Raw genomic sequence first — 26,436 nt, forward strand, 5'->3', positions numbered from 1 at the left:
TTTAACATTCAGAGTTGCTTTGCATTCATCTGTAAAATAAATAAATATATAAATCTTGACAAGAGGCGGAGGCGGGGTAATCACTAAAGCCCTTTTGGTGTAATTGGCTGAACAGCAAGGGTAGCAAAAAATTTACAGGCAGACGACAGTGTGAAGGGGACTGCACCAACACAAGCCCTTAGTACTGGCTGCTCCACTCTAGCCTGATTTTAGCCACTGATTTGGCACTGGGATCATCCAATTCTGGCCCACCGACACTAAACGGAAGGCACAAACTACAGACTACCAACAAGCAGTACTGAATAGTTTAAATGAACAGTTCACTCAAAATAAATAAACATACAAAATATAAATAAATAATGGCTGTTCCTTTAGAATTTCTATTTATCAGAGAATCCTAAAAAAATAATAATAATAATTATAAACATGTTTTCAACAAAAAAAAAAATAAGCAGCATAACTGTTTCCAATATTGATAATAATTAAATGCTAAATCAACATATTAAAATGATTTCAGAAGGATCAGCTATTTAAATTGTAATAATATTTCACAATATTACGGTTTCTACTGTATTTTTGATTTAATAAATGCAGTCTTGGTGAGCATCAGACACTTCTTAACAAGAAAATCTTACCATATTTGTAAAAAGACATTGTAATTCACTGAAAAAAAAAAACTCTAGTTCTCCTGGGCATATTCATGAGAAAAGTAGCAATGCCTGAAATACTGCGATCTCTCTTTTGATTTAAATCCTTAAAATAAATCAACTTATTCAGTTTGGTCTGAATGATTCATTCACGTTCTACCGATTCATCGACTGTGGTTAGCAGGTAATTGAAAATGAAGATTATCAATGAAATTCGGTTTTGAATTTAGTGTATTAGTCATATGGACTATGTTTATGATACTTTCATGAAAAAAAATGTTTTTCCAAACCTGAACGCTCCCAGTTCATTGTAACTGCATGGAAAAAAGCAATCAGTGCTTTATTAAAAACAGCCCCTTTTGTACTCCAGAGAACTTAAACTGGTTTGGAACAACATGCGGGTAAGTAAATAATGACAAAACTGACATTTTGTGTTAACTATCCCTTTAACATAACGTGACATGAAGGCAAAAATCCTTAACAGAAACCAAGCAAATCCAATCAAACTATAATGGAGGGCAACGGTGGAGGTAAAGCAGTCATGGGCAGCCCAAAATTGGCATAACTTGTCACAGAGGTGCCTCTTTCAACACCAACCATCTTGAGAGGATAGAGAGGATAACACTTAAAACCTCACAGCTTTATCTCACCCGTTGATTTTCCATAAAATGCCAGGCCAGGGAACCAGGCCATGTGACCGCCATGTAGGTCATGCAAACGGGGCTTGTGGAGGGAGGGAGTTTTCTATGGAACTGTCGAAAATAGCATGCAGTAAACAGATTAGATCAATAAGGATTGTTGCTTCTGTCTTTGAATACCACCCAGAGAGAGGATAACAGAAAAAAAGAGCGATGCAGGGAGAGAAGAATATAAAAAACGCAGGTAGAGAGATGAACAGACCGTTTTGTTTAAACAAAGTTATAAGGTCATAAAATGTTTGGGTGGAGCTAATCAAACAACCGCCTGCATGTGGAATACGCCTGAATTTACCAAGTGTGAGAAATGTGTGTATATGTACAGTATACTCGCCTAACATGCAGTTAGTCTTGACCTGAGAGAACCTGAGACACAAGGGAAGAGTTTAAGCCTGCAATAGCTGACAGCTGGTTTGGGCAAAGCCAGGAAATAGGAGACTGTGTGTCAGTTGCTCAAATAAATGTTGGAAATGGCAGCTCTCAGCTCAAACGGCAAATCTGAGGATGGTTAGGAACACTAGTAGGTTTGACAGCGCGGTTAAAATATATGAAAACCGATGCAGTGTCGACTGTTTTGCGCAATTTATCAGACGATAATTGATATTAATGTAGAAGGGGCCTGTCAGCCGGCACAGGCTGGAGTAATGAATTGGTTCCTCTAATGTACTCACTGCCAGACCCTTCAAAACTTCTCGATGTTTCTTTTTTTTTCTTGTCCCCTGGTTTGTTCCTCTTTAAAAACCAACACAAATGTGAGGGTTTGTGTGTGAGCTGACAGACCAACCCACAGGGAACACAATGAATAGTATGAGCAGTATGTTTCAGTTTGCTTACTTACAGAAAAGGAAGCAGATCTACTGAATGAGCGATTGACACCCAGACTGGATTTTTCACTGTCAAAGTATAAAAGTCACGCTCATCGACTGGTTGACCTTGCTCAGTGAAATGGCAATATATTGAACATTTGTGTGAAACTACTGTATGACGTTCATTAAATGGACATCAGCGACAGTGGACCCAGCAGTGAGATGAGTCACAGCAGGATGTTTTTGTGTTATTAATTGACCTTGACCAATCGTTCACCCCAAACGATTTGTTTTGGAGTTCATGTTGCATGTAACTAACGCGAAATGGCCCCCGCGACCTAAGCGCCAACTAAAATTGAGATATTGGCACCACTGTTCATCATCTGAGCATTTTTCCTATAAATATGAGCATTTGGTGTGTTTGAACGTCAATCCCGAAGCCATCAAATCAAGACACTGTATCCCTGTTTACAATAATTATTGATGATAAGTCTGCTCTGGCTGCTCATAAGGGTCCCTTTCAATTGATTTTTTTTCCTCTCCTGCCTGAAGAAAATATAATAGAGTTGGTATGAATTAAAGGCTGTTTTGCTTCAATTCATCTAAGCAACCAGACAATAATTTCATGTTACCAGGGAAACATGATAACACAGACTCCTTGTTGCTAAACAATCAATTAATTTGATGCTTTGTACTGCTGTTTACTCTCCCATTAAAACCTGAAAAGTCAGTTTAGCTTTTTGCATCGCTCCAGTTTTCGGGTTTTGTTGAATAAATCCTGAAATACAAAAGAGAGTGAGAGAGAAGCCAGGTGGCCGTGAGTACAGCAGCTCCACACACAGATGTGGCCTTTTGTTGGGATGCTAAAATTCAACAAACCATGCCCTGTCACGAATAGAAGCTGTGTTTTTGTTGAAAGGATGTTTTTATGTCACCATTCTTCTAATGAGGGGGCATGACAAAGCATTGACTTTTATCCATTTTAATCAAAAGCATTAGCTTGGCTTATAGTGAACGGATACCATTCCTCGTCTCCGTTTTACAAAGTGTGGCATGTTTTGGTCAGGGATCTTTACAGTCTTTATACAGAAGCTTTATCATATTGTAAATAAACTTTTCTGGAAACTGATAATAAAATATTATAATATGCTGATTAAATTTGATTAAAACTCTAATTCTGTCATTTACTCACCCTCATGTTGTTTCAAACCTGTATGATGTTTTATAACACAAAAAAAAAGACGTTAAGCAGAATTTTCATGCTGCTCTTCATCATGATTTCATTCATATAGTCGATGATGAACAGCGGTTGTCAAGGTTAAAAATGACATGAAAGCACCATAAAACATTCTCTTGAAGCTTTGTGTTGGGAAAATACAAATTTAAGTCATTGCTTTATTATAAACCTTTAATAATTCTCTTATATATTCAAATATGTCACGTCATGGCACATTAGGTTTAATGTCAATGATGCTAAACATCATCCGCTCTGATGTGTTTCTAACTGATCACAAAATATTTGTGTATATTCAAATTACACAAATGAGAATCGAGAGTTTTGGCAGAGGGGATGAAAAAATAAATGTCAGTCTGTTTATTATATAAAGCTACAGTATGACATAAGAGAACTTGGAAAACAACGCATGAGTCATTCGGACCTTTTACGATACATTTATGGAGCTTTTCTTGTCATTTTTTGGAGCTTGAAAGAACTTGGTCACCATCCACTTTCACTGTATGAAAAAGAGTGTTGTGAACGGTACGGAAAAAAAAAGTACAAGTCTGAAATGACATAAGGACTAGTAAATGATGACAACATTTTTATTTCTGACTAATAAAAAAAAACATTTCAGATAACACTATGTGTGTGACGTTACTGTGACAGTATATGTGTGAGTGCCTTGTTGAGACAATCTACAAGAAAATCTACTTCAACATCCCTCTGAATGCTGACAGGTCAATGTAAACAGGGTAAAGGGATTAAACGATGTGGCCCAGAAATCGCAAAGTATACCAAGGGCTAATCTTAGCTTTAAAGTCAGTATCTCCTGACCCCTAACCCCAGACACAACAGGGATCTTTTCAGGTAAGCGAGTGGCTGGGCAGTACATTCACACCAATACTAACACTAATTATCATATAAATAGACGTCCACTGTCTCTTTTTCGACGCAGGAAGCTCCTCATAATAATAACACACCAATGCATACATGTCAAAAGCATGCATACATGTGTAGACAGACAGACAGACAGACAGACAGACAGATAGACAGACAGACAGATAGATAGATAGATAGATAGATAGATAGATAGATAGATAGATAGATAGATAGATAGATAGATAGATAGATAGATAGATAGATAGATAGATAGATAGATAGATAGATAGATAGATAGATAGATAGATGTCTGTGTAAAAGGCTATAATTATTTATATAAAATCCCTAATTTAGCACACTTTAATTAATAAAAAGTAATTAAAACAATCTCGATTATGTGTAATTGGAATATAATGTTGAACCATGCTCTACTTTAATGTCAAATTACATTTTCCTCATACGAAAAATGGTTTTGTTGAGCCGAGCAGTCTTGCATTTTAAAGACTGCGTGGTTCAAAGTGTCAACTGTTGGGCACATAAAAAGACATAACCCTTCAGTTTCTCGAAGCCTACCAGTCCAGGGTATCTGTTTGATTGAAAATAATATGTCGTTCCATCTTTCAAAGATGTACTTTTCTTAAAGCATCGTTGATTGCCCCGTGTCCATTACTAGGAGAGATTATGATAATATTCCACATTGTGCTCTGTGTGATGCAGGGGAAATTCAATACTCAAAAGGTTAATGCAATCAATTAGGATGACAAAGGGGTAAAGTAAAACCCTCTGCTCGCTGAGAAAGGAGCAAAGACAGAAAAGGAGAAAAAGGTATTGAAAGCTTGAATAGATCTGCCAGGAGAGAAGAGGCACTCCAAATATATGAGAAAGGTGAAAATGAGTGTTGTCTATTCTATATGAGCTCTTCAAAGTGCCCGCTGTTCTTGTGTCACACAAATGCAGATGCACACAAGACAGATAAAGATTAAAGAGGAGCTCTCACTGATGCTCAATGGCTTTTCCTTTTACTTACATATCTTACAATATTCACATTATTTTAAAAACAGAACAAGCACACTATTAAACCAATGCCTGTCACAAAAAGAAGCTTGTTAGGTTTTAAACTATAAAGCAATAGATACACTGGTTAAAATGCATTCATCTGTGTGAACTTGAGGGCAACTCACTTCATACACCCACTAGAAATCACCTCGAGACCAGCCAAAAAATGGCTATATATTCCACTTCCTTAGGCTCACTCTGGCTTTCAACTTATGTTTTGGGTTTAATGATTCAATTTTCATCTGCACAGAGCAGTCACAGCTTGAATATTAACAATAATAAAACTGTGCTGAAATTAAAAAGACAATCCCTTCTCTTCAAGAGGGAGACAATGGCCTTTATTATTTAGATAGATGCTACACCGCTGAAAACACAAAGGATTCCCATCATTGCAGATAAATGGATAAAGTAAGATAGCAGTATTGAGCTGTACAACTATTGTGATAATCCATATTACCTTTTCAGTCCTCAGCACAGTCTATCAGGGACAGACCGTGATAATTACATCTTAGCAACCGTCTGTTCTGATAAAAAAGGCAGAGAGTGGCACTGTAACATCGCTCTATTGAGAGACACAGCAATGCCTAATTTCTCACCCAACACAGAGAGAAAATTACATAAAGGGAGACGGCTGTAATCCACCACATCCGTGAAGAAGCCAACTTAAACCACACCTGTTTACACCAGGCCTAAATGCAACAGATGAATTTCTGCACAATGATGTCCGCTGTCACTATATCTGTTTGCATTCGTTTTTTTTGCAATACTATAATTGACATAAGGATTTGTAAAGAGACCAATTTCCAGTTATTTTTCCTAAGGAGATTGCTCCATTCCAAAATCCTGCGAGCTGCCATAGGCAAAATTTTAAGGAATTGCAAATGTTTTAAAAGTTAGGTAACTTAAGACTGACATCATTTATTAATTCAAAATAACACCACATATTCATCAAAATCTAAGGCAGTATTGCATTGCATGCAGAGACCCAGAATTCATTGTGAAAAGTGATGGAAAATGGAAGGGAAACGCTGGTTATACATTTTATTAATGTAATATAATAAAAAATAATCAAGAAAATTTATTGGGCAATAACTTTTGAGAATTTTTTGATCATTAAGTTTAAATTAATTAATACATTCATTTTATAAATGTATAATATTATATGTAATATTTATATTTATTCAGTATGTTTTTATTGACTCATATCCGGAAAGAAAAAACAAACACATCAGCGAAGGACAGTTATATTTTGAAATAAAACAATGTATTAAAAAAAGTTGCCAGCTTATAAATTACTTGTGGTATTTAACCTTCAAAATCCTAATTCGCATTTGGCATGTGTTAACTTTGGACTGAGCCATCTAGCGTGAGCGGTAACCAAGGCCTTGCGTTGACATGCTAAGAAATTTCACTTTTTATAAGTGCAAATGCTGTAATAAAAACCAACATCACATTTCCCTGTCGCACCATTTTGGGGGCCAGTGGACGTGCCACTGAGAAAAAAAGCCCTATAGGCTTTGAAGTTTTAGGGCTTATGAAAGGCAAGAGAGCACAGTCTCAAAAGATGTGGCGGCCCGGAGGCCCCGGTTCAAAAGAAAAATAATTACTTTGAGCGCAAGGGGAACGTGATGCTCCTGTCTTGGCTTCCTGCGGCCTGAGTGGCGGCCGGGCATTAGGGGGGGTTGAGGGGGCGATTTGAGGAGGTGGCGGGTTTGATGGATGGGCTAGAGAGAAAGTCTATTCACATGGAGATGTTACATCATAAATATTTACACAGGGCTGCCATTTCCATGTAGCCTCTTCTTGTTTTGACACACTGGAAAAAATTTCAAAGGCCAAAATAAAAAATCGAAGAAGTGATGGCTTTTTTGTTATCACAGTTTGGACTGATATACCAAAGGAAAATAAGAAAATTAAGCTGACAATGTAACATGTTAACCCAGCAGATACATGTTCTCTTCAGCAATATAAAAGAGGGTTTAATATATCAATGTCTGTAATTACATAAATAAGAGAGAATAGTTTCTGCAATCAGTCTTTGCACTACATTTGACCCAAGCGATCTCTGAAAACAGCCCAGTTCGGCGGTCTAGCAAGAGGGAGCCTGCTTTCTGTTGTCTTAAAAACAGCTCATCCAATTCTTCACAGCAAGTGCAATTAAAAGCCTTCCAACTCCCCGCAGAAGGCCTGAACCAACAAAAACAAATTTGGCAGTTTAATTTTCTTCCCACTGTTTGAGAGGGAATCCATTCTGGGAGGCTTCTGCGCTGCACCCGCCTGGTCTCTGGGAGCTTTTAGGGAAGGGAAAAGGCATGCAAGGCCCCATGTTGGAGCCAGTTTGGCTGATTAGCCGAATTAAATATATCAAAACCCAATTAAGCTAACTATACTCCAGCCATTCAGGTTGCAATGAGGAGAGAATTGGGTCATGATGCTGGGGCTGCCTGGCTTGGCACACTGTCCTATGTCTGAATGCGAAGAGGGACTCCTAAAGCATCTGGCTTATTAGACCGAGACGCAGAAAAACATTGCTTTGACATGGGTTTGACGATATATACAATGCATTGGTAGTAACGTGTCAGTCGGTAGAGATTGTGCTGTTTAAATCTATTGCATGATATTCAACCAATGCTTTGTTCAGATAGCATTTTGATTATAACCGGAGCGATTCTGCATTGACATGACTATGCCTATATTATATAGCTTCACGTGGCTCATCTAGTGATTTTTCTAATATATTGTGGTTATGAGTGTCACATAATATGAACCTGTTTTTAAGCTGAAGCCAGATTTACGATTCATTTGAATAATTTCATTCCATTTAAATATAGGTTTGCATCCAACAAGAAAAAAAGTTGTATTTTTACTACGTATATATAGATAGATAGATAATTAAATTTTGGGGAATTTTTTTTTAAATAATAAATATTGTAACATAAATCCTTTCTCATGACTCTTATCATCCACCCTGATAGTTAAATTAAACACTGTTATCTTACAAAAAAAAAAAAAAAATGTTTCAAAGGCTCTAAAGAACAATGTTCGAATCGGAGAACATCTCATCCACATATCGCCTGACACAAAGAGCATGATCTGTGTTGTTCTCTCTCCATTCCCTGCCCAGCCATGCATGACTGCCGATGGCTGCCGAGACATTGTTTAGACACAGTTTGCCCATGATTGATGCAGCAAGTGTGTATTTTGCCCTGTGCTGAAAGACACTGGCAGGACAAAGAAGTGTTGGTTTCTCTGAGCTGCGTATCATGGTCAGGCCAGCACCCCCTGGACATGTGGATGACCCTGAGACTGACATGAGACAACGCACAACATCACTCCTCTCCGCTGAGATCGCTGCTGACTCAGGAGCCACAGGCAAAACCACGGAAAAAAGTGTCATTCATCCCAGATAGCGAATCTTTACGCTCTTAACTTTGTCCGTAAACTTCCATGAGATGTATTAATCATTTGTGGCATCTTATGCTTATCGAGATGGCAGCTGTCAACTGCTAAAATGATTATAATGGAAAACTGTGTGCTAAACTGCATGCACTTTTAACAAACACTGCAACCTCGGTGTAACAATGAAAAAGTTTGCAATATATTACAGTATCGCCTTGAAACCTAAAAAAGGGAAATTAACATTTTGCCAACATGTAATTACACACTGTATAACTTTATTTTGTTAAAGGAGAAGTGATGAAGAATGTACTGCCTGTGGATATGACTGGCAAGCTTTCACGTTTCAGAAAGGATGCAAAGCACGATATAAATATGTTGGAAGTTTCATACCGTAGTCAACATGATTCTTAGATATATATATATATTCTCATTCTATACTGTTTCTATACTGTTCAAAAATTGGGGTTATTAATTTATTTATTTATAAATTACTTCTTTTATTTAGCCCTAAATTGATCAAAAGTGAAAGTAAATGTATTTCAGCATTTATAATGTTCTGCTTTTGTGATGAAATAAATGCAGCTTGGGTGAGCATAACATAATTCTTACAAAAACATTTTTAAAAATCCAACCCCAAACTTTTGAACAGTAGTGCATGGTCTTATACTCATCAAATCCTTTTATTGTGATTGTCCAAGATACATTTGACTTTATTTATACAGCAAAGATTTTTTTTTAGAAAATTATCCTTTATTGTTAAACAGGAGGCACAAAAAGATTTACTTATGTAATTCTACAATTGTAATCATTGCACAAGGCATTGGGTGGGGTGGGGTCGGGGGTCATGTTCAGTCAACACAACTGAACATGAACCATCGGTAAATGTGCATGCTTTCCCTACCTTTCTCTTTCACTGACATATAAAGTCATCCACTCACAGATTTACTTCATCTGAAAGACAGAGAGAAAAAAACAGTTTAGAGTAAATAAAAACCAAACATCCATTTATCAGGCATTACATAAAACACTCCATTAATACTTTCATTTGGACACTGAGCGTGTACTGGCCAAGAGTCTAAATATGAAGATACGTCTGCCCCCATAGCATTCTGGGTGCAGAAACTCAGTACTGACTGAACAAAAGGCTCTCAAATGAGATAGTTAAAAACATAGTTAAAAACCAATAGTCTGTCATAAAAATAGGATGAGCTTTTTGATAAACCCCACCCACTCTTCCTAATTTATGTTAACATAAGCAAGAAATCTGCCCTCGTTGTCATGGGGTCTTTAAGTTTAGCTAATCATGTGATGAAAACAAAATAGAAACACACACATGCACACACACACACACACACACAGGAAAACAAACACCCAAAAGAGAGAATGTGGCAACTGGCAAAGTTTCCTAACCTTGAGAGCACAAGCAACCGAAAAAGTAATAATAATTCTAACCTGATCTCCCTACTTATTTTATATCTCCCCTCAGCAACCTAACTTCTATTCGGCAACAGTGCAGTTATTAATTCATGAGGCACTAATTAGTTCTTTGTTTAATTTTGTGTTAAACAGACTGACCGGAATGATAACGACTCGTGCTGTAGCGCTCTGGTCCCACGCCGCCCCTGTTCGCTACAACAAGGGAGCATCGTGCGACTAGCATGATGAACCCAATTCCCTTCTAAGTTGCACTTCATTAAGTCAAAATGTGACAAGGAGCTTAAAGGAGGAACTGGCAGATCTGATCGTACATAACAATGCAGGCCCCGCAAGTTTGGGATGAGGGGGAGCCGTGCATTCCAGCATCCATGTTGCAAATTTTCTATTTTTAACCCGTAGGGGCTGCCTTTAATTTTTTCTTTTAATTGTTTTTGTTGGGAGCTGCAGTGTCCTCTCTTTAAATTGGCGCTATCAACTCCCTATATCAAACCCCTGTGCAACATCGCTGTCGCAGAGTAAACAACAGGCTTGCCCTTTTGCATGAAGTGGCGCAGGCGGTAAATAGGTGACTTTAATAACACGTTTGGTGCGGCGCACACGGCATGACAGGGTGTACCTTATAAAACACAGAAAAGAAAATGTTGCATTTTATGCCTTTGAATCTCGAGAAACCTGCTAAGAAGGAAAGATAACAAAAGCCGGCCTGAAACTGGGTGGAATGTGACAGTTTTCGAACCTCCCCATATTTCACATTCTTCACCAATGCGATGAAAACACAAACATAATAGGCTAATCAAGTGCATGTTTGAGAGCGTTTGCCAAGATTTTTTCTTTTCTTTCACACATAAGAAAGAGTGGTATTCCTCATTCTTGCAAGCATAAGAGACACACCTATATCCCATCCAGGTGCAGTTGTATGTTGTAACGTGTGATATAATGCATGTTATATATCATTTTGCCCAATTCTGTGTCTTATATCATTCTGGGTAAGTTCTAAAATAAAAACATTCTCATCTTCATCTTAATTCATCTGCAAAAACAAGTATCACATGTTTTAGCATTTAACTAAATATTTAAATAGTACATCTATATAGACATTATTTCATTCTCACCGGCAATTTTTTGCATTGGGCTTGTCACAATGCATTCTGGGATTGCCTTCTCTACAAATAATACTGCCTTAGAACTTGGCTAAAACAAGGCAGCATAATTAAGTTACCTACCCTTCACAACTCCTCAAAATGCTGCCTCCGTAGGCAGCTAGCTAGGTTTTTGGAAAAGATGAGATGAGATATTTAAACTCTCAAGGGTACCCCCACTGGTTAAAGATACAATAAAAAAACAGACTTGTAATTACACTGTATAATAGGCAAGATTGGCATTTTCAAAATCATTTTCATGTGGCTGGAAATGACATTGCTCTGACTATTCTGTATTCACTGATGCAGATAAATAAACAAGGCATGAAGAAAGAGAGAGAGAGAAAGCGAGCGCGGGAGGGAGAGAGAGGGGAAAAACATGAAGAAAAAACGCAGAGTACAATAGCAAGCAGGTCAGTAATTAGAAAGTCTGTTTGCACAGTAATAATTTTAATATATTCATCAGGAAACAGGGCATGCTTCGCATGATAAAACACCATCAAGGAAGATATCCCAGCACCCCCTTAACCTTTACTGAAGACTGACAGCAGATTGCAGAGGATCTCAAAGACGAACTAGCTTGCCAATTATTGACACATACGACTGGGCTTCGTTCGGCAGGGAAATTATGCAGTGGACAGTTGACATGAAAACATGACTTTTAGATGCTAGCTTTCACTCGCCATCACAGTCACCCACTGTGGGTTAGTCTTATTAGTTAAGTAACTCAATCAAGAGTGCACTGTACTTTTTAACAAACCAACACAGAAGCCGCGACACCTGTTAAACCAACAGAAAGTGATGAGCGCCGCGCTTCTCTCAGCGCTAGAAACACAAAAACGGTCATGTACATGACAAGAAGCGTTGAAGAGTAACCTTGTTTGTTATTGCGGCTGGTGATGATGCTATGGAAATTATTGCAAATTGTTTAAAATAGCCCTGACACGCATGCTCACAAAAAAACTTGACCTTGTTAAGTCATTTCACAAACAGAAAAGCATTGAAAATGGATCTCGATGTAAGATCGTGCTCAGATCAAATCAGGCATAAAATATACTTCTAAGCGCACAAACCAAAAGAGCAAGTTCTGTAAATCTGATTCTCACCCCTTGAAGAAAACAACCATTAAAGATTTGTTTTCTTCCGCAGAACTTGATTTTCTTTAAACCCCAGAATCTGTGTGCATGACAAAACTCTTACATGACAGCTTCCTATCCTGAAAGCGGAGTTAGCTGTTCCCAGAGAATCCACAGAGGACCTGTAGGTTTAATAATTAAAAACAGGAACATACACATTCAAAGTAGCATACAAAACAGCTTGAGATAACAATCCTCTGTCCTCTTAGTTATAATTTATGGCTGATCCATTGTTTCCATTTCCTGGCTGTGTTTGTAACTTATAAAATTAGAAACTCGGGAACCCTTTCTGGTGGATGCAGACTCGGCCCAAATAAAAGCTAATCGCTAATTACATGATTCAGATGAGATACTTTGGGAGCCATTAAAGCGAGCAGCCTTTCCTCCCTGGCTCAGGCCTTTTCATTCTTTACGTACTCCCCTCTGAGCCACTATTCAACGGCTGTGGCACAATGAAAAATCGAACATTTACTTAATAGCGCTGCTTATGCAGAGCTGACAGAGGCGAGAAGGCCCCCCTTTTTGCTGTCACTTCTCAGTGCTATTCTCCGTTGCCTGCTGCAGAGAAGGACACTGAGCCGAGGGGCAGCTACCTCTGCACCCCACCCTGCCCTCCTGCCCTAATATTTGTCGTCCATCTCTTTGAAATCCGGTGCTCACGTGGGAGTGAAGAATGGTGAGTGATGTGCAACAAGTGCCGGCACCATGGAAACCACTATTTTCCTCTCAAAATATTCTTTTCTGGCCCTTTTGAGGAGCTGTCACTGAGCAAAGCGAGCATCACACGACCCCGGGCCCGGCCGTGACAAAGCCTATTTTCTGCCTCGTACTTGATTGATTAAAGAACTTTTTAGCAAAACCATGTAACGAGACAAAAAAAGTGACACATGGAAGAAAGGGCCGGGAGTGAGCTTCTATCACACTGCTTCCCCGGTAATATGAAAAAAGAAAAGCGGGTCGGGAGGGGGAGTCGAGGTCAGTGAGAGCATGAAAGGCGACCACAATTGCGATTAAGACGAACAGGAGAATAGGCAAAGACGTTTGGGAAGTGACCGACATGGAATCAAAACTGACCCCATTTACTTTTAAACACATGTTCCTGGCCCTTACTGTTTAATGTTTAATACATATTTTATTTTATTTCAGCTAGTTTGTGAGGAAACATTTCTCGTTTTCATTTAGTTTACCTTGATGCACAAAAATAACAAATTAAAACTGAAATCAAATTAATGAAAACTATACAGACTTATTTAAAAATGACAAAAACAACAAAAATACTAAAAACATTAAAAAACTATATAATAATCACAATGATACTAAAGTAACACTGGCATTTACTGTATATCTTTATCTATTTTTATAATACTAGATAAATTGTGTCTGTGCAAATAAAAAAAACGTATATAATTTTATACAAATATTTATATGATAGATAAGTGCGTAAATAAAAAATGTAATTAATTAATTAATTCAATCAGAAATCACAGGCCAGTTACAATCAGAATGGCCATACAGATGGTGCAGGTCACGCACATACCAGCAGGGGCTGACGAACTAAATCACTTCTTCCAAACAAATCCATCCTGATACGGAGCGATGAAATTCATTCCCAATGGATAAGATATCCTGTTACACTCAAAAATGCGTAAAAGGGAAAATGGGTAGTGAACTGCATTTCATGTTGACTTTAATATGATTTTTAATGTCACCAAGAGCAATTTGTTATACTTACGCCTCAAGTGTTCATACATCACCCTGTTACGGAACTTTTTATCATTTCCACCGAGAACCTCCCTGGCACATTTGATTAGCTATGTTACCATTAGAACCCACCTTCACTCTGATTCATGATCTCTGCTTCACCGCTATCAATGCCAGCGCATAATCTCCACTAATTCCCAGTCTTGGTTAGAAAAATGCTTTTTGCAATAACTTTCATCTACACATCTGTATAACCTGCTCCTGTGACTCGAGTAAACAAGAGATCAATATGCTACACAGAGCACATTTCATGTATCTTTTTGGCCTAGGTGACAGGCCATTTAATATGAAGTGAGGCGGATCCAACAGGCCAGATCTGAGCCCGAGTCAGGCAGCAACATTTATTCATCTCCAGAAACAAGTCAATACAACCAGTTCATCAGCACCCGATGGCTTTCATCCGCTCACACATTTATTTTGTGTATCATTATGGTTTGAAAAACAAGAAAAGGTGGGGGAAAAATGAAAATGTTTATGCTGAAAACAACTCAGATTGTAAATGGTCTTTATTAGCCGGTGTGAAACAGACATGCACATGTAATGTTTCATCCCAGTGGCCTTTATTCGGATGATAAAGGGGATATTTACCAAGCGTGTGGGAGGAGGTGTGCTTTGGCTTCATGAGTCTTGGCAGGAGAAAATTAGTATTCCAGATCCGGCCAATCTGGGCTCAAAAAAGAGCCTTAGCAAATCCCCACGGTGGAGGTGTCAGGCGCAAAATGACAAAAATCTGCTCCTTGACAGGGAGTCATTTATATTTTAGCTCCGTTCCATTATCTTAACGAATCCATCATCAGCCAATGCAATATTAACAGCAGAAAATCAACTCATTAGATCCAGGGGGATTTAATCAAGATTGCAATCATGTATGCGGTTCCTGGAGAGTTAGATTTTTTTCTTTTTGGTCCTTTCCACATAATTGGCGCATCTCAGATCTTAATAAATTATTCTCTGTCTCAGACTGATGCCATTTTTCCCTCCCTCTCACGCCAGGCTCACTCCGGCTCTGACTATAATATTTACAATAAACATTATTATGTCATGGGCACACTGTTTAAATGGCCTTTAGCTAACTCTGAGAGGTAATTGGCTTTTCCATTTCTCTCTCGTTTTCTTCTTAATTGCCAGATGATATTGCTAACTGTCTCCCAAGGTAAGAGGAAAAACGTTTCAGTGGGGCTGTGGTCTTTTGCCTTTGAAAGTCTTCTGCTTAAGATAGTCAGCAACTCCTTGAATTGTTAATATAAACAAATATTAGAATGTCAGGTCACAGTTTTAAACACCAACACCAGAAGAGCTTAGTGTTGTAAAGATGGAGTGAGATATATATATATATATTTTTTTTTTTGTCTATGTTTTATGTCTATGTTTCTTCAGACTTAATACTGACAACTATCAGATGTTATTTAAACCCATTAAATAATGTATCCAACAAAAATGTCATATAATAGAAATGTTAGCGAGATAAAGGAAAAAGTATCAAAGTCTCACTCTGTGAACATCTTGGCAAAATCCATGGGCAGCTGTGTTCTAGTCTTTGGGGGAAAATAAATCTTTTAGAGTGAACATTATGCTTCAATAACATGTCCAACCAACAATGATATCATAAACTGTGCTTCTTAAGCCCAAAAAATGCTTTAAAAAAAACTTATTATATCTTCCATGACAATGTCGTATTGCAATGATTATTAACCATCCTGCAATATCTCAAAATATATTTTACCAATTATAGAAATAAGTAACAAGAAAAAAAATTCTATATATAAGTATATATGTCAAGTTATTAACTTTTTATATTTATTTACATGTAAAAAAAAAAAAAAGCCATATGAAATAATAATAAGGAACAACCATTATTCACTTCTACTTACTGTATTATATGAAACAGGACACCATAGAATAAGATTATTTTCTGATTATAAGTGCCATTTCATTTAATAAATGATCAAAACAAACAGTATAGTCAAACCCAGATTAAATAGGAGTCCTGTAACATGCCTGGGCCTGGCCTGTTGCCACAGCTAACAAACACAAATATGGAAGCATTCACATTAACACAGTCAGAGGAAGGAAATACATGGATCACACAACAAGAACATCATACAAAGTTCATCCCAAAGACTTCAACAAGATCTGCTTCTTCTGAACGTGGTAAATATCTGAAAACTCAAAAATGAATTCAGTCAAATTGTTTCCCATAGCTCCTCTCTCCACGTCCCGCCAGCAGCGCTATCTTGCCCGGATTAACACACAAAATGTCCTACAAGACCCAAAAGTATAAAAACTGGGGAAGAGCCTTCTAATCTGCCAATGGAACAAAGCCTTTTTGTACAAGCCTTACCCTGACCTTGTCACTAGCAGTTAAACTCACTGTCTGTTCTGCAATATAAAGCCCTGGCCATCTCTCCACGCCTCCTCCCGCTTCATGTGGCCGCCCTCTGCCTGTAGAGAGCAACACAGAAAGCCTGGCTAATCCGTGTATCAGTCTGAGATGGTCAGCGCTAAATCCTTCTCCTCAGTAAACCAATCTTGGTGTTTTTTATCTAGATTTATTCGATTATAAAACCTTCCTGGCTCTGCCTGAGTCAGTGCGACACATACTAATCCTAATCGGAATAGACAAGTATTAGCCCAGTTCAAGGGGAGCTAAACAGTGACGGCACTCAGCTCGCTGTGTGTGACAAGAGCCAATAACACCTCAAGTGTTTGTTTTTTTTAAATCTATTTTTAAATAAAGCATTCCAGTATCAATTAAAATACTGTAGTAACTCAACATTTTTTTATGAATAATAATAAAAAAGTATGCTACCTAATGTGTTTTAAGGATGTAAATAAATTATTTCTATATGCATTAAAAAAACCTCTCCATGATTATATCACATGTACATCTTGTTAATAATTTTTTTTTTATCAATGATGCTGATATTTGTTTATAAGGCCTTATGCATTTCAATAAATTTGCTAAAATCCTAATATCTAATAAGCAGAGTTGCCCTATAAAGTGATCAGGGATAAATGCCTCCCTGCTTGCCAGAGTTAAAAATAAAGTCTAATTCTAAGATAGATCTTTTTCAGGCTGTTTAGTTGTTTGTATGTCTGCACACACTGCAACACGCAGGAAAAACTAGGGAAAAAGGAAAATGCCAGTTTAATTTATCTAGATTGTGCCTTTTAGGGTGAATTTAATCTCATTTTGCCACACTTTGTGATAATGAAGCACATATTTTCAGAAGCTGTATTAGTTAATGTGAGCTGGCAGTGAGTAAGACCTACTGGAATGGGCTCAAATGACTTATGAGGACAGGACTAACCGGATCCAGAGGTATCTTTCTCCACCAATGTTGCTGTCAGTGCTTTCAGGGTCAAAAGTGTGGGTTCCAACAGCATGTTGAAATACTACTGAAAAGAATCTTCACACTCATGTAAACTAAATCAATTGTTATTCTGTTTTTTTTTAGGAGTTCCCGGGCTGAGGCTGTCTCTGTAGACTCTGGCTATGTTTGGAATGTAATTGAATATACATATAAAAATATATAATTAAATTGCAAAAAAAATACAAATACACATGATTATAAAATAGTATCCAATTCCAAACATAGCCAGAGTTCCCAATGCCCTTGTCTGAGAGTGAGAGACACATATGCATTCTGCACTTCAGCGCACGGTAATAGATTTGTGTGTCCATGTCTGTTTGTGTGTGAGAACAACAGCCTCCAACACACTGCAGCCTGACCACGTGTAGCCACTGGCTGACAGGAAGAGGTGAGAGAGATCTGACAGGAGTGTCTGCTCCCTGTTTATGTTAGCTTGGTCCTGAGAGTGAGCGCCTACTCTTGGGTCCTCCCCTCTGGGCAGGAATGGGACCCTACATATTACTTCCCATTCCCCATCACTGCTTCAACCAGTTCATATCACTCCTGCTGAGAGGGAAAAAAACACCTGGAACCAAACAAAGCTGGTCTGCAGATATCCAAGCTTTATGAATTGGATCTAGTTTGTTGGTTTTAGAATAGTTTTATTCACATACCATCTTGGCCAGTTTGTGACATCAACTAGACCAGTTTAAACCAGCTAAGCCACAAAAAAAAAATAAAAAAATAAAAATAAAAACACATATCCCGGTGTATCTTTGGCTATGTTCACAAAGTAAGTTTTTGGGATTGACAACAGTGTTTACTAACAGGTGTGACCCATAAATTGTTCATACAATAGAAAGAATAACAAAGTCATGGTCCTTTTCTAAGTAAACTAAATTATAACTAAAGCAAATATCAAAGATATCTTACATAAAGATTATCAGAACTGACACAACCCTTTTTAACAAACTTGCCCCGAAAGTGACGCAAGTTCATTCATCCTGATGAATCGCTGTTGGATACACAGAGCATGTAATGTGTTTTTGTCAGTAGTATTTTATGAACAATAAATTAATTAACATATTTTTTTTTTATATATAGTTATGGCCAATTAGTGGATTAGTGGAAAAATACTGTTACATGTCATTAAAAAGTCAGTGTTAACACACCTATCAATTACTGAAATTATCTCACTAGACAATTACTTTTTTTTGTACTTAAAGAATCATTATTGGAACCGTGAAAAACCTGAGTTGTTAATTTCTTTACAATTCCAATCCTGAGTTCTTATTCCAGAGAGCTTGGGATGGAATGCATTTGTCACTCTTTTTTAAAACCAAATAGCATGTGAACAGAAGCGTATTAAGAACTCCTAACAGTGTATGTGTGAACAACCATAAACAACCAGGACATGCTGTTGTTTACAATGACTCCTGCTTCACAACATACAGGCGTTAGGAAGGGTGACCCGTGCTCACTCAACACTCGCTGAATGTGCCTGGCATAAGGGCCTTTTTATAGTACCAGAACTATTTGTGGAGCTACCCACTTTTTGGCGTTTACACACCACCGGAAGAGGGCACAATTTTCGAGAACCAAATAGGCTCCTACTCTGGGTCTAACCAGCACAACTTGTACTGCCGTTATGTAAATAGACATTGATTGGCCAAACATGTACAACAATGCCCTCATCCGCCATGATTTAAAACGCTGTGTAAACATACTGTAAACATTGTGTCAACTTATTTCGCAAGTATGAATAACAGCGATAGATAGACGACACTGATGTGCAGGTACTTGTAGCAAATGTAGCACTGCAAGTTGTCGTTGGAGATTCTTAGTGGGGAAGTCATGGCCTAGTGGTTAGAGAGTTTGACTCCTAACCCTAAAATTGTGGGTTCGAGTCTTGGGCTGACAATACCATGACTGAGGTGCCCTTGAGCAAGGCACTGAACCTCCAACGGCTTCCCGGCTGCTGTGGCATTAATGGTTGTCCACTGCTCCAGGTGTGTGTTCACAGTGTGTGTGTGTGTTCACTGCTGTGTGTGTGCACTTTGGATGGGTTAAATGCAGAGCACTTAAGTATGGGTAACTGTTGTGTTTGCGAAGGACTCAATAATCACACCGTGTAGCTTTGTTTATGTTGCCGTTTATCAACTGACGTGAAACTTACATTCTACGACCTTTGCCGTAAATCAATGCCATAACCTTTAAAGGCACAGTAACCTGTCACTCGCAGTGCATAACCAAACATAGTCCAACGGGACCCAATGCTGAACATTTTCAGACATAACATTTTCCCCCCACCCCCCTGGAAACTGTAACATAACTTTTAACCCACATTCCCCAGTGTCACTCACTATCACCCTGTCACATAGTCCCCATGCCAGACAGGCGGGACCCTCATTCTCTGAGGGCGTGCTGGCCGTGAAAAGGCGTCAGGCAATGCTGGTGGATTACTCCCCAACCGGTTAGCTCTTGGCCTAGGCTGCCAACCCAGAGCCGCTGCTGTGGACAGAGGTGATGCAGGTGCTGAGGGAGCTGCGACTCTGTGCAGGCGGTTCGAGTGCCAACGAGTCCCATTCTCCAGTCTATAAGTGGCCGGCCCCAACTTCTTAGTCACCCTCAGGGGTTCTGACCAGTATGACTGTAGCTTATTTTGGCGGTGGAGGTGTTTGATCCTGACCCAAACCCCTGGAGAAAGTGAGGGGATCTGCACTCTGTGCGTGGCATCAAACCTCTCTTTCATCCGAGCCTGTGAACCTTTTACCTGAGCTCTGGCTTCCTGGAGCCCTGGGCTCCCACGAGCAGGAGCTGGCTCAGCTCTCAAGCAGTCCAGTGGTTGCTTTAGTTCACGCCCAATCATGAGCAATGCAGGTGACACCCCCGTGGTGGAATGCTTGGATGCCCGGATGGTCAGGAGAGTTTGGTTGAGTGCATCGCTGAAGGTTTTCCCTTCCTCCAGACAGGCTCTGATTCCATTTTTGAGAGTTTTGTTCAGTCTTTCCACCCCCCCATTACTCTCCGGGTGATACACTGCCGTCCTGATGTGCTTGATGGACCGTACCGTGAGGAACTCCATAAACTCTCCAGACACAAATTGGGGCCCGTTATCCGTTGTGATGACCCTGGGGAGGCCCCAGCGCCCAAACAGTTTGTCCAGGCGGTCGATGATGGAGTGAGCAGTGATGGAGCTCAGCTGAAAAACCTCTGGCCACTTCGAATGAAGGTAGTGCACAACCAGCAGGTAGCGAGCGTGAGCCGGTGCCCCGTGGAGTTCTCCACAGAGGTCGATCTGAATATGTTCCCAGGGTGAGGACGGCCAAGAGGTCGGGGTGAGAGGGGCTGTGGCAGGCTGACCAGTTTTCCCACTCAGGAGGCAGCAAGCGCAGTTACGTACCAGCTCCTCAACATCCGAGTCTATGTGGGGCCACCACACTGTGTCACGGCAGCGTTGCTTCACCTTAACCACCCCCAGGTGCCCCTCATGCGCCATGTGTAGCACTCTGGGCCTGAGAATTTCAGGAACGACCGCACGGTGGCCACGGGCCAGGCACACCGCTCCCCAGCAGGAGAGCTCGTTGCGGAAGCGGTAATAGGGGAGCAGTCTGTCATCTACTTTGACAGACTTAAACTCAAAACGGTGCATCCGCCGGCTTCTTCCAGAGCTGAAGTGAGCCTTCAAGGCGGCCGTGGCTGTGACGTACTTATCATCCGATAAGGTAAGCGTGGCGAAGATTCGCTGTCCTTCCTGCCCGAGGCAATGGCGCAGAAGCGCGCACTTCCTCGCCTCCGCTAGATCCGAGTGTCCTAAAGCCAGCAAATAATCCTCAAACGACGCCAGCCAGCGATCCCAGGGAACAGCTGGATCACCGGGAACAGGTAGGAAAGGTGGCGGAGGTGGTAGGACAAGTTCAGACATCCTCGTTCGCCAATTGTTGTGTTTGCGAAGGACTCAATAATCACACCGTGTAGCTTTGTTTATGTTGCCGTTTATCAACTGACGTGAAACTTACATTCTACGACCTTTGCCGTAAATCAATGCCATAACCTTTAAAGGCACAGTAACCTGTCACTCGCAGTACATAACCAAACATAGTCCAACGGGACCCAATGCTGAACATTTTCAGACATAACAGTAACCATACTTGGGTGTATGTCATGTCACTTTCACTTAGTCCTCCTTTCCATTCTTTCAGTCGCTTTATATATATGTCGACATTCTTTCTGTCATTGACGTTTTTTTTCTTTGTTTTCGTAGTTGAACGGCATGCTCAAATGACATCACTGTCGACCGGCTTACGTCACTTCCTAATACACACTGTCAGTGCGAATGCAACCCTGTAATTGTTACTGGGAAATAGTTTGCACAAAATCGTCCCAGTACTTTAGTACTGTACATTAGTTGTGGAACTAAAGCAGTGCGAAAGGCCCTATAGACTATTTATTTCCAAATCAGGACCTAGTCAGCTTTGTGAGAAAATCCATGTCTGTCCCAACAGCACTTCTGTCTCTTTTATGTAACACTATCGGTTTACCTTATACATGCTGGTATATGCAGGAAAAGTGCCCATGTAGGGTCAGTGACTCTATTTCGAACGTCCCTCTGAATCAACACTGCCTGTCTAGGGCCAATTGTTTTGCTCTGTACCCTCTGTTTCTCTCTCTCTGAATGGAAAATATGGCATGCTCTTCAGAGTGGAATGTAGTGCTGAGTTGCTTGGCCGAGGAGGCTTGATAAAATGCCCACAAGTAACACAACCCTTGGTGGCACTTTGAGAATCAGCAGCAGTTGACGTTGGTAAGAGATTTGGCTGAGCATATGCATATTTCTAACGCTCAGTCATATCTACAGACAACAAAAATCAATCCAGTAGCAGAAAGCCATCAGTTTAGTTAACCGTGGAAAGGTTAAGCACTAAAACATCAACAAAAAGCTTCAAGCGCTTATTCAAGATGGCCGCCACATAGATCATATTAACAGGACTTTTGTCTCTCATAGCCAGATTTTTAGAGGTGGATTTTTTTCTTATTAAATGTTATTCCACTCAAGATCAGCCACACAGGAAGAGATTATATGGCATACAAAGTGACCAACCAGTGTACATTTGGTTTTTACATGAGATCAGGGTCATTCAGAATGTTTTTTTATTATTATTATTTATTTTATTTATTTTCATTTATTGAAAGAAAATAATGATTTATTCAAGCAAGGATGAATTATATGTATGTGTGTGACAGTAAAGACTCGATGATTCCAAATCAGCATATTATGATTACTAAAGCATCATGTGACACTGAAGACTGGGTTAATGGCCAGAAAAAAAACCCCACATTTTAAAATATATTAAAACAGAAATTTTACTTTTGATTATATTTGTGAAAATATGATTTTATTAGAGGAAATATATCTCACCCCTAGTTAACTTATTAGTGCCTCAAAAGAAAACACTGAGTATCTTATAAAGTTCTGATGCCACTAATCTAGCAAACATCAGCAAATCCAGTGATTAGCTCTTCCTCAGAAGTGCTCACTGTGTCAATCTGCTACTTTGTAAACACACCTGGAAGTCGCATAGAAGTCAGCCAATCAGATTTAAACTAGCGATTTTCAGCTATAGTCTTGTCAGTTTGTGTGCAATATGGACCGTGAACGGATTGCCAGTGTACAGTCTGAGTCAGGATGGTTTCTCCACAGAAGTTTTCCTCTCATGCACAACGACTGAAATCAACACTATCCACCAGAATGAAACATTGAGAGGCGACTTCTCTAGAAAACAGTAGCGTTATTATCTCCAGCGAGCAGATGGGGAGGCAAACAGCTGTTTAAATGTGAGGGAGACCTGAGAAGGTTAAAAGGAGTCAATGGAGGCTAAGGAGACAGAAGGTCTAGCGATGACAAAAAGAGTGGCCAGGGACTGCAGATCAGGACTTCTGGAAACCACATCAAACAGGCTATGGAGAACAGCCAAGATGAACACACATCAACTTGTTGCGGTGCGAGAGATGGAGAGAGAATCAGGGAGGAAAAAAATTAAGGGAGAAGGGGGAGATGGAGAGGCAGCAGGCAGTAGTTAAGGGAAACACAAACGACCGATGCTTCACTGGCCCAATCAATCTGGCGCACCAATCAATCGTTCAGCAGCCATACACTCGAGCATCTGACTAATACCCTGTACAATGTCACTTCTATATTTGTATCCCACTAATCTGCTCTCTGGGTTCCAATCTTTTCCACTTTCTTGCAAATGTATCACTAGACTGAAGGGCCGGTGCCAGATCCTAAGTGCTTCACCCCTTTAAATGAAACCGTGGCATTTCAGATAAAGCCCCTAAATTCCTGATCTCAGCGGTCTGAGGAGTCTTTAAAGGCAGTGTGTCACTTTTACTAAAACAGAGGCCGTGACACCCATGACGCCCCCTGCCTCCCTTTCCTTCATTTAGAAGAGAAAATCTTGACAAAAATAGAACAAAATTCAAGTAAGGTGCATTGCGAAGTAGACAGCTAAGTGCGACCAAGAGAGATCTTGTCTGAGGGCCAACAAAATACCAAACATCTTGGCAAACACACTGGACAAATGATTTTGGGCTCCAAGTTTGCTTTTCCTTTTGGCCACCAAAATACAATATATTAAATTACGACCTGTTTGTTCTCTCCAAAGGAAAAGTGTAGCGCCAAACGATTGCTCTTTCTTAGTTCTTTCAAGAGACATAATGCAGATCTTAGTCTTTCTCCCAAAATAGAATTAAATGAGACAACTGACACACAGTAATATACGTTCAGATAATCCTCTCAAAGGTATCTGATGAGAAATATTTGAGTTGATATCTCTTGACTTTTTTTTTTAATCGCAGACTTTGATATCTCAGCAAATCTGAGCACAGTTTGTGACATTGTTGAGATTTTATCTGAAAGTCTAACGGAGGTACAACAGGAGACTACAGCAAGATACAAATCTGTGAAATCTGTCTAATAGAAACCATTGAGATATTAAAGATCTAATTTGTGATTTTTATTTCATGTGTGTTTAAACCTGAAGCTAAAAAATGATCTTTCAAACTTCTCTCTTATAAACAACAGCTTCTGTTTTCAGTTCATCTCATATCCAGGCTTCTAGCAGACAGTGTAACAGCCATAAGCAGATGTTACTCTGTTCCTGCTACAGGTCCACAGTAACACCAGTGTGTCGATATATTTCTCATTAACTTGCTTTCTGCTGGAGATTCGTTACCTAATATGGAACCCAAAGCATTTGGAGATCTTTTGACTATGTGTGATAATATACTCTCTTCGTCTCTGTCTTTCTCTCTCTCTCTGCCCCCTACAGATCCCTGTATATATATAGAGGTAGCAAATACGTTACTATATATATATATGAAATTATATGATATTATATTAAGGTTTTTTTCTAAGCATAAATCTCACTAAATGTTGTTAGATTTATAGTTACGCAAAATGTATGCATATTAAACATTTTGTGTAATTTTGCTTTTCAAGTAACTTTATCATTTTAAGGATTTTTAGATACTTCTTATGGAAAATTACTTTTTTTTTGGCATTTTAATAATCTTGCAAACAACAAATGCTTCCCTCTCAATTTATTTCAATGTCAAGAGGTTTACAGTGGTTTTATTCATCAAGGGTTAAATTTTAATGCCCTTTCTTTAGTTTCTAATCTCATTTTGATACGATGTGACTTCCTTAACCCACCCAGTCCATTGTTTTTCCCCTTTTTTATGAATGAGGTCGAAACCGACTGTTCCTTTTTAGAAGGTCAAAAAACATAATAGGAGAAAAGCACTCTGGACCAGAGGTAGTCCCACGCAGCACTAACCAGAGAAACAAATTAACCCCTTAAATGGGTCCGAGCACTTGACATGCTAAAAATCTCCACGCTTTGAAGAACTGCACGGCTGCATGCTCTTATTGCACTGTCTGTGTTTAGCTTCAGCCTCTGGTGTTTATTTATCACTGCTGTTATCTATTCTAGAGGACTACCTGATTATTTAGACAAGTCGCTGGAGTATTTTCAGGGCCAGAGGAGTGAGATCTCTAGTGCACAGCTCTAAGCAGGCAGTTTGCTTAATGCTTGACCTTTCACCTCTCAGGGGTAATAATACCTCTATATCTTGCCTCACACACACATATATAGCTGCAAAGCATGAACAACTATCCAGATGACTTCTGACGAGGATGACTTGTTATTATATACACACATACTCACACCTGATGCTGACAAGGGATCTTTCAGCTAGGCCAACACCACACATACATATACTACCAATTAATTTTTGAAAGATGCTCACTAAAGCTGCAATTACAGTAATTCATCAAAAATGCAGTAAATTCAGTTATATTGTGAAATATTATTACAATTTAAATAACTGATTTTATTTCGATATATTTATTTTTGATTATTCCTTTGATGGCAAAGCTCAATTTTCAATTGCCATTACTCCAGTATTCAGTGTCACATGATTTGGTGCTCAAATAACATTTCTTCTTATAACATTACTTATTCTTATTAAAACAGTTGTGCTATATAAATGGACCACTTTTTGCACAGTTTGTATTTACTTTTTAAACATGCAATATGTGCCACTAGTGTGACCAAGTGTAAAAACAAAAATGAAAAAATATAAGGTTAATTTCCCTTTCTCTGGCTGTCATTGGTCAACAAAAACAGATAGTCCCGCCCCAAATCATTGGTTACTATGACATCCATTTATGGTTTAACTAGAAATTAAACTTAGATTTTAAAGTTGAACATTTTTTACAGTGCACTGAGAACAAACAATGGTGCATTACTAACCTCTAAATCTTAAATAATTCTTAAATAATTTTTTTTCCTCCAAAGGTTAGTTCCATTCATTTCCAATCAGAAGAAATGCTCCCTGACCCTTAT

The 26,436-nt window shown here is 39.1% G+C and overlaps 1 protein-coding gene across 2 annotated transcripts in view; it reads right to left on the reverse strand.

The window, feature by feature from the left end:
• casz1 (castor zinc finger 1) overlaps positions 1 to 26,436 on the reverse strand; it is a 198,757-nt gene that overhangs the window by 84,652 nt on the left and 87,669 nt on the right. For both annotated transcript variants that reach the window (XM_059541317.1, XM_059541318.1), the window contains one exon: positions 9,603 to 9,652. In XM_059541317.1, the coding sequence (XP_059397300.1) occupies positions 9,603 to 9,621 (19 nt within the window). In that variant the 5' untranslated portion in view covers positions 9,622 to 9,652. The remainder of the gene's footprint in view (positions 1 to 9,602; positions 9,653 to 26,436) is intronic.

Source organism: Carassius carassius, chromosome 46 (assembly GCF_963082965.1).
Source record: "Carassius carassius chromosome 46, fCarCar2.1, whole genome shotgun sequence".
In the NCBI taxonomy this organism is placed as follows: Eukaryota; Metazoa; Chordata; class Actinopteri; order Cypriniformes; family Cyprinidae; genus Carassius; species Carassius carassius.